Below are 12,606 nucleotides of genomic sequence, written 5' to 3' on the forward strand. Positions count from 1 at the left end.
CAGTAGGGCTAAGATGGTCGGCTCTCTATCATTTGTCATCATGCCTGTCACGTTCTAACAAGTATGTAAGTGCGAAAGTGACGCATGACATGACAGGTGATGAAAATGCGACCATGATAGTGCCATGATACCGCTAGTAAAAAATTTTCGTCTAAAACTGCGCAAATACTTCCATCTCCGTGCGATACAGATTTGGGGGCCGCCGATGAGTCCGGAAATGAGGGTCGCGCACGGGGAGCGGGAGAAAGCGCTTGATTTAATGCGTTATTGGGGACGTCACCCGTTTCGAGACACTTCGGCGAATAGTGACAGTTATCTTGACCACTGTATTCCAAATTTATTACGGAACGATTCTGATCTTTACATTTATCGCGATAATTTTGGCAATATCCTTTTTAACACATCTAATATATTCATCTTTAATTGATAGATATAATTTGGTACAGCAGAAAATAGGAGTGAAATTTAAATGTATTAATTAATATTGTTATATAATTGCTGCGTTTTTCTTATAAGTAACAAATTGGATTGCCGGGTTATATTTTGTACATTGCTACCCTAGCAAGTTATTTTTACAAACTAGGAAAGTGTAAAAGTACAGAACTTCAGACTTGATTGTACGTTAACAAACACCTATTCTATACTCGGGCCGTTTTTAGGGTTCCGTAGCCAAATGGCAAAAAACGGAACCCTTATAGATTCGTCATGTCCGTCTGTCTGTCCGATTCTGTCACAGCCACTTTTTTCCGAAACTATAAGAGCTGTACTGTTCAAACTTGGTAAGTAGATGTATTCTATGAACCGCATTAGGATGTTTACACAAAAATAGAAAAAAAAACAATAAATTTTGGGGGTTCCCCATACTTAGAACTGAAACTCAAAAAATCTTTTTTCATCAAACCCATACGTGTGGGGTATCTATGGATAGGTCTTCAAAAATGATATTGAGGTTTCTAATATCATTTTTTTCTAAAATGAATAGTTTGCGCGAGAGACACTTCCAAAGTGGTAAAATGTGTGTCCCCCCCCCCCGTAACTTCTAAAATAACAGAATGAAAAATCTAAAAAAAATATATGATATACATTGCCATGTAAACTTCCACCGAAAATTGGTTTGAACGAGATCTAGTAAGTAGTTTTTTTTTAATACGTCATGAAATTAAAAAAAAAAAATTTTTTTCATCATACCCATACGTGTGGGGTATCTATGGATAGGTCTTCAAAAATGATATTAATGTTTCTAATATCATTTTTTTCTAAACTGAATAGTTTGCGCGAGAGAACCTTCCAAAGTGAAAAAAAGTGTGTCCCCCCCCCCGTAACTTCTAAAATAACAGAATAAAAAATCTAAAAAAAATATATGATATACATTGCCATGTAAACTTCCACCGAAAATTGGTTTGAACGAGATCTAGTAAGTAGTTTTTTTTTTAATACGTCATGAAATTAAAAAAAAAAAATTTTTTTCATCATACCCATACGTGTGGGGTATCTATGGACAGGTCTTCAAAAATGATATTAATGTTTCTAATATCATTTTTTTCTAAACTGAATAGTTTGCGCGAGAGAACCTTCCAAAGTGAAAAAAAGTGAGTCCCCCCCCCTGTAACTTCTAAAATAACAGAATGAAAAATCTAAAAAAAATATATGATATACATTACCATGCAAACTTCCACCGAAAATTGTTTTGAACGAGATCTAGTGAGTAGTTTTTTTTTTTAATACGTCATAAAATTTAAAAAAAAATTTTTTCATCAAACATATACGTGTAAGGTATGTATGGATAGGTCTTCAAAAATGATAGTTAGGTTCCTAATATCATTTTTTTCTAAACTGAATAGTTTGCGCAAGAGACACTTCCAAAGTGGTAAAATGTGTGTCCAAAGTGGTAAAATGTTGAACAAGATCTAGTAAGAAGATTTTTTTTTAATACGTCTTAAATTGTACGGAACCCTTCATGCGCGAGTCCGACTCGCACTTGGCCGCTTTTTTTGAATTTCGAACGCTCGATTTCTTCACTCGAGAATCTGTGCTAAACGGCGAAATGTTTGTCTTTCACTCTGTGGCAAACTTTTCAAAAAGAACACACAATTACAATTTAGGAATCTTTTCTTGCTCGGGTATCAGTATTAGCACGAGTGGTTAAACAAAAACTTTGCCCCCTTGTAAAACAAATAACTATTAAAAGATTACAATTCGTGAAGAAATGTCTAATCTAATATATCAGCTTCGGCAGTATAAACATTGCGTGCTTATAATTGGGCACTGTCCGAGCGTATGATAGTTTCGTATTTTGTATTTGTGTCCTGCGAAGTAGGTCTTATTGCAGAGAAAATAAGGAATACTTTGTAAATAAAGGTTTGGCTACAGGGAAAACTGGTTCGAGCCATAATAATGAACGTCCTAAAGGGCTAAGAAAATAGAAAGTCTGGTCTTATCTGTTCAGCAACGCTCTTTATCGTATTTACACAGTAGAAATGCTTGTCTATTCCTTTGTACCTAACGAAAGAGATTTTGCAGTTGACGAGCCATGGTTGCGTTTATCCCACCAAGTGCCATCTAATAGATCATTTTCTAGCGCATCTATTGGTGTGAGATTTACGAAGAGTGAGAAATTAATATTCTTAGTTTATTTTGTATTTATATTGTAAATGTAAATAGGACTGTGAATAGTTTGAATTTGTTGTCGAAAAAATATGGTTTTATTATCGGACAGCAGGGTGTTGTGAATGCTTGAGATTCTGTGAGGCCATGAATGCTAGGAGCTGTTCCAATGTAATTTATTTGCTAATATTTATTGTACTCATATTATTGTTGTTGGTAATTTATGTTTTGGGGCGCATTCGTTAATACTAATATCATAGAAATGTTTTAATAATAAATATTTTTTTAATCCCGGTAAAGGCATTTATTTTTGTTCCAAAGTCATGGGTGTTTTCTATTTATTTAATTACTTATAGTAAACACCCCTATAATGGAACAGGCTCCAGTAATGGGATGGTATTGAAAAATTCTGTATAACAAATATTTACCATCAGTTTTTAATCGCTGGCAACATTTTACCATAAACAAGAGCCAAAGAGCTGCTTAAGTTAAATTTTTCATTGATATATATTATTTTGAAAATAAATGGCGCCATACATTCCATGACTGGAGCAAAAAAAACACAGTTTTAATTGGTTAATAATATTGAAACCAATTGCAGTAGCTTTCATTAAATACATAGAAAATATAAAGGACGAATTGGAAATTCAACTTTTAAATCGTAAAGCGGTAGAAATTTTACATGTGTCGGTGAAATATCAAAAAAATTAAAAAAATTCTCTTAAATGTTCCATGATTGATGCCGTTAACATATTTATGTATTTATCAATACATATAAGTAAGTGTGTATATCGTCAACAAGTACACGCTTTATTTAGTTTGGGGTTAGGTGGATCTGTGTAAGATTGTACCAGAATATTTATTTATCTATTTTATGCATGGTCGGACCCGGGTACGTCCTTAAACTACGTCCAAAAGAAGAGTATGGGCATTGTGAATGTCATCTCGCTTTGTGTGGTAGGGTAGGGCACAACACAGCGGATATCATTCCAGATCTATATATAGTCCTCCTCATCGATTTCGATGACGGCGACCTCAGCAATTACGGATTACGCCGATTATGGGCCCTAATGTGGCTGGCCAGGCCGAACTTGGTCTTAAAGACTCTTTTGCAGGTGTTACAATAGAGTTGGCCAGACGCGTTGTATGTATATTGTATACGTGTAAGAGGGCTTCGGTCTCTCTTTACGTTGTTGGCGTTTGGTATCTAAGGCATTGAGGCGGTTTTCCCCAAACGATTTGATGTGGTTAAAAATCTATGTGGATTCCAGATCTAGAGCGGAGCCAAACTGGAGAAGTACCTCCATCTTACAGAAAACCGCAGCCAAATAACACTAGACCCTACTCATAGTGTTGTGTTCCTGCCGGTGAGTAAGGTTGCCAGAGCTCAACGGGGGGGAATGCTAGGGTCGGCAACGCGCATGTGACTCCTCTGGAGTTGCAGGCGTACATAGGCTACGGAGACTGCTTACCATCAGGCGGGCCGTATGCTTGTTTGCCACCGACGTAGTATTAAAAAAATGGAGATTTTATTATCAACGGTAAAAGAGAACCATGTGCAATGTGCACGTGTACACTTCTTAAATATGAATTCTAAAGAAACATTTATTACCTTCATCAGAAATGGCTGCACCAGCTATTCTGCTATCTCTATCGCACATCGATACGTAGTCCGCGCCACAGCTGACATGGCGTGTAACCAAAGACGCATCAAACGTGCTGGCAATCTAGATTAAGGCCGAATACTCGAGTTACTAACGCGAAAGGCATTTAACCCTTGAAGTGGTAGGCCGTCGGCTCCCGACCGAATAAGTTATTTAAATCTGATTAATTGAAATAAAATCAAATTCCAGCAATTGAAAAACGACATATACCACTTGGAGAGTTAATGTCTTTGTGCACCGTGCTTGAGGGTCTGACAGATTTTGAACAATTTCAGAGTGTTGCGAGTCCGTAGTGTTGTCAACTACTAAATTTTTAGCCCAGTACAAATTCTCCTTCAAGCGCATGTTGCGCAAGCATCTGTTTGACAAGGTTCAAAGGTCGTCCTCATGATGTTTCACAATGGGAATATATTTATATATGTATGTATTTATATTTATGTATCATATTATTTATGTACGTATAATTTTATATAATTTTGTGATTTTTTTTTGTCATTTTACTCTGTATTCTGACCCTGCACCAATTAGGATCTTTCGGTTTGGCTCATGGTTGACTGGTAGAGAATGCCTTCTGGCATTAAGTCCGCCATTTGTACTCTTCATGTATTGTGCAATAAAGTTTAAATAAATAAATATTTTTTTTATTAAGTAGATACTCTAGATACCTTTGCAAACGACACCACAAATGTTTAAATTAAAGAAAAAAATTAAAATTTACCATTTCGGATAAGAGTCTGTTCAATTTTTACTTTAATTTAATAGTTTGCAGTATCTCACTTTTCGTTAAATATACAAAAGTGTCGTGCTCCATATTGTAGTCACTAAAATGTAATCAACTAATCACAATTTATTTTGGTTTCCAACTAATCTTGAGAGGAAAGCTTTTTAAACGAAATACTACAGAAAGTGAACTTCTATTCTTTTACTTCTTCATAAATCAATCACGTCACGATCAACAAAATAACCCTGTCTTATTCACATTTGACTTTACACAAGTCTCCTTCCGCGCTAGCACTTTTCCTTCGCTATAACTTTTTCTTATTCACGTTCTGCGCAGCTATCTCATTCAGTAACATATCTTGCATCCTGCTCCTAACTACCAAATTCCTAGTAGGTTCCAGTTGCCTCAAAAATGGCGTCAGTGACTTCAGGAACATCAAATCATAGTCTTCATAATCTTTTTTCAAACGTTTCTCAGGAAGCGGGTCTTCTTCTAAATACACTTCGAGATTTGAGTCTGGGATGTATTTAGATTCATAGTCTATCTCTTTCTCTTCTTGCTCGCTATCTGTCTGTTCCTCTTCCTCTTCCTCTGGTCGTAGTAGGTAGCTAAGGCTTTTGAAGTATCGCCATCTTCCTCCGTAATCGTCTTTGGAATGAATGTCGTTCTTTTTTACTTCTTTCTTGAAGAAATCGCGGAGATTCTTCCATTTTACGCGGATGATGTCTTCTGCAAAGATAATCATCTCATTAGTTTATAATGTTTCGGATGTCATATACTTTACACGTTTCCTAAAAAAAAAATATAGTTTTGAACACCGTAAAGCCACTCATCCATGTATAGTCTAAACTAAAAGCTCCAAAACTAATTCCAAAAATTATTCTGCAAGTATTAGGCCTCAAGGGTTCTTTTACAAGTCAATACAACATTTACAGTAACATCATATAGTGACATGAAAAATATATGGCAACATTATATATACAACAGCCAATACCATTTCATTATAATAATCTTAAAGTAAATAATTACTGTTCGGGTGAGGATGAGAAATGTTATAGTGTATAGGTTAATAATACATTAAATTTGGAGATGTAAAAGGTCCCCCAATGTAACAAACTCGTATATGTTCCTGTAGGTGTGACTGTTATTTGAACTACTTAGTTCTGACTGAGGCAACAGGTAATTCCATAAATGGCGAAAAACACCTAGAAAATACTAAAAATAACATGGGTATTAGAACTTAATTAAGTGTTGACTGTTGAACTTACATAAGTTCAACAGTACATACCATACTTAGTTCTATATCAGTACCCCTAGTGTAAATTTTATCGACATCATAACGTGACGAGCGCGTTTGCGTTAAGTCTCATTTTGTATAGGATTTTGAGTTTCCAAAACGTCCCGCTTGGCGCGCTCTTTCTAAATCCAATACAAAATGAGACTAAACGCAAACGCGTACGTCACGTTTCAAAATCGAATTTATTTACACTAGGGGTACTGTACCTACTTATATTTGACAGTTGAGTGGTTTAGAATAACATGGAATTGGAAATGCTTCAATAAAATCTCGCATTGTTATTATCATACATACAAAAACAATCAGGGACAAATGATTAGGTACCTATTTTTTGGCGAAAAAAATACTAATATGGTCATACTAGGCCTTGTGGCTTATAGCTTCTGGGTTCTACAAAACTCACATACTTACTTATATTATATCGCGTGGAATTTTTGATTGCACCTCAGTAAAATGAAACCTACAAAAGCGGACTTAAAACTGTTTATTCGTAAGCATTCCAAGTTCCACGTTTTTATAGCGGCATGACAGCTGTTAACGCCTTTCTTGGCGATAATCGGCTGGCTAAATTAAATGCGCTCGAGTCATCAAGATAACATGCAATTTATAGGCATAATAGATTTTACAAACATAAATGTTATATGTTCGATAAGGAGAGAATAAAAAAAAACCCAAAATAAAATACACAAAGTTATCATTTTGAGGACAAATTGTAAAAAAATACGGATACAAATTACGTCTATTGTGAGATAATGAAAGCAATAAGAAACAAAAACAAAATTAACATGACACTCCCAACGCCATCTATCCACGCGACGCAGTAACCGCCATTCAAACCAATATTGCGCACAGCACGCGTCACACCCACCTGGCATATCCAGCGTTTTCGCGGCGTCCGCCCATGCCACCGACAACTGGGACCTCTCGCCGTAGTTTTCATCATCAGGATTCCAGACACAACCATGTTTCTTCATTTCTTTAATTAACCTCAAAGTATCACTGTCAGACATTTGGATTTTGGAGGCCATGTCTATCGCGCGGCGTGGCCGCAGCAACTGACGCCGCGGTCGAAGGGGCGCGGCGCGGCAGACGCGACGTTGCCGCGTCGTGCAGCAAGAGCGATGCGACATTTGTAATTTTTATAGGAACTTTTTAAGGTAAATGCTTTGTTTTCCTTTAATAGAATTAATTACTTAACAATAATAATATTGTGAGATATTTATTTAGCATAGAATTGTTAAGGTTCATAGTTTGTTTTGTCGCGTGATAGACTATCCATTCGCCGCGCGTATTGTAACTACTACAGCTGACGGCATAAATGTTATGCCGTTTAATTTTAAGCTTTATCTCAATGGAATAATAACCAAATTAATTTGTGTTATCGCCGCAGCCATCGGCTATGGTCGATTATACTTTTATCAAAGTGCATTCATTTATTGATATCTGCGCCGTCTATGAATATACAATGGAACTGCACGGCAGTATTGTAATCTTCGTAAAGTTTGATATGCATAAACTTGTTATGCAGCGGACGATGGAGTTGTGTTCTTAATGTGTAGATGTCACTCTGTTTCATCAGCGAAACTTATTCACAGTAAATACATAAATATGTAGAGTTCCGTACCTTCGTATCTTCGCTAGTTATCTCTTTATGGACGGATAGGCGAACTTAACGAAACTTCGTTCTCTTGGGGTTCCGCTCTTGACCATTTTGGCGAACTGATACAGTATGACAAAGGTGATTTTTTACATCTATTTTTGCTTTTAAGCAATAATTAAATTTTCGTTTTCTAACTAAGCTAAGTGGGCTATGTAGGTCACCAACTCATTTATTACGATTTTGAGAGGAAAAGCTTCAAAATATATTTTTGACACTTTAATTTTTTTAAATTGGTACATTTAATTTTTTTTTTTATATATCTTCAAATATCAGAACTAAACTTGGAAATCATTTCCATTGTTAAATTAGATTATCTACTTTTTAGCCCCATCTGCTAAACATCAATCACCAAACTGCATACATAATATTCATTAACGTCACAAATATTGTCACTTTCTTATCCGTCATAACAGAGCGCTAAAAACACCATTGTCAATACGTTTGAAACATTTAAAAACTGAGAAAAACAAAACAAGACATAATTCTCTTTTGCTTCTCTACATTGATCTCCATTCTCACTATCACATCTTATTCCTGTTCATATTCTGCGCAGCTATCTCATTCAGCAACATATCTTGTATCCTGCTCCTTACTACCAAGTTCCTAGTCGGTTCCAGTTGCTTAAAAAATGGCGTTAGCGACTTCAAAAACATCAAATCGTAGTCCTCTGAATCATTTGGTTTGAAACGTTTTTCTGGGATCGGATCTTCTAAATACACCTCAAGGTTAGAGTTTGGGGCGTATTTTGGTTCGTATTCTATCTCGACATCAACTTTCTCGCTCGCGTGGTCGTCTTCCTCTTCCCCTCTTGGCAAGGAGAGATGTAGTAGGTAGCCGAGGCTATTGAAGTATCGCCATCTACCTTTGTATTCTTCTACGGAAGTGACGTTCTTCCTTTTTACTTCCCTCTTGAAGAAGTCACGCAAAATCTTCCATTTTCCACGGATGATATCCTCTGCAAAAATAGAAGTAGTCAATCAATATGCATGCATGCAAATATAATTTTTATCGAACATTACACCACTGGTAATGTCAAAATTAATGATTATGAATTAAAGTCTATAAGTAAGAAAAAGTTAAACCTTTTTTTAAACTTTAGGTACCAATACTGCCAATAAATTTTACGGGACACCGTTTTAAACTTTTGTTTTGAAGCGATTATATCAAAAAATCATTAGGAAACCTTAAAGCTATTTTAAAAAGAGCAGACATAATGTAGTTGTTTTTGACAGCTTTCTTGAGTTTTTGGGGGTCGTATGTTGTAAGTTATATCCTTGTATTTAATTAGTTGTACGAGTATTATCCTTGTATGTATGGATTGCCTTCCCTCTAACTAAATATACGTATTTTTTGAATTTTCACAAGCAAACAGCTAAACTAGGTAGCAGTTACATATACATTGCAAATTTCATTCGTACAGACATACCGACATGACGAAATTATAAGGATTGCGTTTTTCCATCCTTGATACGGAACCCTAACTAATAAGAAGAGTCTTATTAACATGACACTCCTAACGCCATCTGTACGCGCCACCAAGTAACCACTCAGAACAACGAACAACAAATAAAATACATACGATGCAAACAACGTCACAGAGAAACTAAACGTACCTGGCATATCCAGCGCTTTCGCTATTTCGTCCCACGCCACCAACAAATGCTGTCTATCGCTGTAGTTTTCGTCCTCAGGATTCCAAATACATCCGTGTTTCTGCACTTCTTTAATTAATTTCATTGTGGCACTATCAGACATTTGTATTTTACTGAACACCATGATGATCTCGCAGCGTTGCCGCGGCAACTGACGTACGATCAATGAGGGCGCGGTGCGGCGCGGCAGACGCGACGTTGCCGCGCCGTGCAGCGCCGAGCGATTGCGGCATTTGTGGTTACGGCATCGGCATTGGAAAGGAAATTGTGTATAATGTGCATTGGAGATTGTACTAATGTACATCGATCATGATTCGGTGTTATGAAACGACAATGATTATATCGAAGTGATACTTTGCCTGCCTGGCCCAAACTTATCGTATAACTGATTATTGTTTAAGTAAGTTGTTTTTATGTGGTTTTTATATACTTACTAAAAAATAGCCACAACCGAATACAGAACCTCCTCCTTATATGAAATTGAAGTCGGTTAAAAATGCAATAGTTTAATTGGCCAATTTACTTCTGATTTTGTACTAAAATGGCAGATCGATCGATCGGATAGATTGGGGTAATCGAAACGCCTTTCATAAATGACGTTTCGCTAGCTAGATTATAATTAGCCAGATTTTTTTGAATGAAGTTTATCTTAGTAGCCGGCAATGTAACGTAAATTAGTCTTGCTAGTCTAAACATAAAGCTAGGAAATTAGAAGGAAAAAATAAGATGGCGCGCCGCGCGAAATTTGCCGCTTGCGGCGCAACGGAAGATATGGCCGATGCCATTTTACCTCTTATCTAAATTATTCTGAAAATTTACTTAAGTACCTGTCTTTAAAAAAATTCAATTTCAGTAACTAATTTATACTAAAACTATACTGCTCCTGGTATGTATACGATAAAAATTGAAAATAAATGAAAATTAGACATGTTTTCGTGATTTTTTTTTATCGAGCCAACTTCGACCTTTTGGAGTCTGCTCCTGCAAAATATAGCCGAATCTCCATGTGTTTTTTCATGGCTCTTAATTGAACCATGTATTAAATTCAATACCGATATGTATGAATACAATATTGCTTTAGCTCCCACCTAAGTCACTATAGTTTATTACCTGGACTGGAATTGAGGAATCAATAAGAGACAAGGTTTAGATCATCACTACACCTTATAAAACCAAGTCCCCCGTCGCGTCTGTTTGTCTGTATGTACTGTATGTCCGCGATAAACTCAAAAACTGATTCTTGGGGAAGGTTTATTTATTTATTTATTGAGGAGATGACACAGAAAACATACATGGCATGAACAAAATAGTACATTACGATACAAGTGCGAAAAATAGGAAATTCGAAACGAGTGGCGATAAATTAAAACACGACCGAAGGGAGTGTTTTAAATCGACACGAGTTGCGAATTACCTATTCGCACATGTATCGTACAACGTTTTACAGTACATATGGCCCTTTAAATGTTCGACACAGTAACGTAATATGCTACTTCTCGCACTAGTGCTATAAAGTAGCCCCATATGTACTGTAAAAGACTTAAATAGCATAAATGTCCTTAAATACAGATGCTTCCATATACGTATCTCACGAAGAACATATACCGAATACCACTTAATACTTAAGACTAACATGCGGTTTAGACGTATAATTTGTGAAGTTTTTGTGTAAATTGGTTGAAATATGACGTTTGCTAATGATGTAGGAAAAAAAAATAAAGCTTTTACAACATGTGCTGGTTACGCTCTCATTTTAAAACGACTAGATATATTTTTCTGAAACTTTGTACTTGCAATAGAATAAGATATATAGTCCTGTAGTTACTTTATGTAGCGTCAGATACCATAGTTAAAAAAAATACAGCGAATTCTAAGTTTTTCATACAAAACTTGTTTTTGCTCTATTTCGTTTGTTTTTAGGGTTCCGTACCCAAAGGGTAAAACGGGACCCTATTACTAAGACTCCGCTGTCCGTCCGTTCGTCTGTCACCAGGCTGTATCTCATGAACCGTGATAGCTAGACAGTTGAAATTTTCACAGATGATGTATTTCCGTTGCCGCTATAACAACAAATACTAAAAAGTACGGAACCCTCGGTGGGCGAGTCCGACTCGCACTTGACCGGTTTTTTTAAACTGACATATACATAAATACCCTGACACATTCCCCCGCCACCCTAACAAAGGACCAACAACCTCGACTTTAATGTATTACAATACACAATAAGTTCATAATATTTATGTAATCGTAGATAGGTGTAATAATGTAATCGTGTAATCGTTGATGATTTCAAAGTAAAACAAAATTTAAAAAAAAGTAGGTACACGTTAGGGCGTCAAGCCAAGTTCGGAGTTTTGGAACTTAAATATCTGTCATTAGCTGTTTTAGAAGTACTTATCTACAAACATTAAATTTTACGTTTAATGAAGTTATAGGCTATTATAATTACATTATTTATAGTTGAAATAGAGGTGGATTGTCAAAGAATACTTTGTAGACACAGTTAGCTTACTCCCATCTTTCGACACATGATTAAAACTTTTAGAACGCCATTTCACTTTGATTCTTATTTTAGAAGGCAGCAGATTTATTATTGTGGCTACAAAGTTTTCTTTGACAGTCCACCTCTTTTTCAAATTATCTTTGCGTGAACAAAGGTAAGTATTCAAAAAGAATAATTCTTGTATGCTTTATATTTTATTTCATTGACATAAACGCCATCTCTATATACACAATGGAACCGCGTAGCAGGTGTGTAGTCTTTTGCAAGCATGCTTCGCAGTAGACAATGAAATTTTGTGTAGATGTCGCTACGACAGCAGTGGCTCTAATCTAATCATTTTGGTTGGCTTTTCTACATGTTTTTATCACCAAATAGTGTAGGAAATGAAGCAAGTTGTTGTATGGAGACCCATGCATTAATTTTTCAGTCGATGAAATTTTGCTTGGTTATTGTATAGTATGAGTCGAAACTAACATAAAAATATCCAAAAAAACTCCACTTCTAA

General features: G+C 36.0%; 1 protein-coding gene across 1 annotated transcript; it reads right to left on the reverse strand.

Annotated features, from left to right (window-relative positions):
• Positions 1 to 5,175: 5,175 nt before the first annotated feature.
• LOC133521730 (uncharacterized) lies at positions 5,176 to 10,390 on the reverse strand. The gene is made up of 4 exons (XM_061856796.1): positions 9,560 to 10,390; positions 8,472 to 8,901; positions 7,155 to 7,417; positions 5,176 to 5,718 (listed from the first exon to the last, which is right to left on the reverse strand). The coding sequence occupies exons 1-4, from the start codon at positions 9,900 to 9,902 to the stop codon at positions 5,294 to 5,296; spliced, it is 1,461 nt and encodes a 486-aa protein (XP_061712780.1). The 5' UTR covers positions 9,903 to 10,390; the 3' UTR covers positions 5,176 to 5,293.
• Positions 10,391 to 12,606: the final 2,216 nt, after the last annotated feature.

This window comes from Cydia pomonella, chromosome 10, assembly GCF_033807575.1.
Source record: "Cydia pomonella isolate Wapato2018A chromosome 10, ilCydPomo1, whole genome shotgun sequence".
Taxonomy (NCBI): Eukaryota; Metazoa; Arthropoda; class Insecta; order Lepidoptera; family Tortricidae; genus Cydia; species Cydia pomonella.

Coding starts and splice junctions, on each gene's coding strand:
- LOC133521730 (XM_061856796.1), bottom strand. CDS start 9,902: ATGTACATTAGTACAATCTCCAATGCACATTATACACAATTTCCTTTC. Junction 7,418..8,471: donor AATATGAACAGGAATAAGAT/GTGATAGTGAGA, acceptor ATAAAAATTACA/AATGTCGCATCGCTCTTGCT. Junction 5,719..7,154: donor GAAAACGCTGGATATGCCAG/GTGGGTGTGACG, acceptor TTATCTTTGCAG/AAGACATCATCCGCGTAAAA.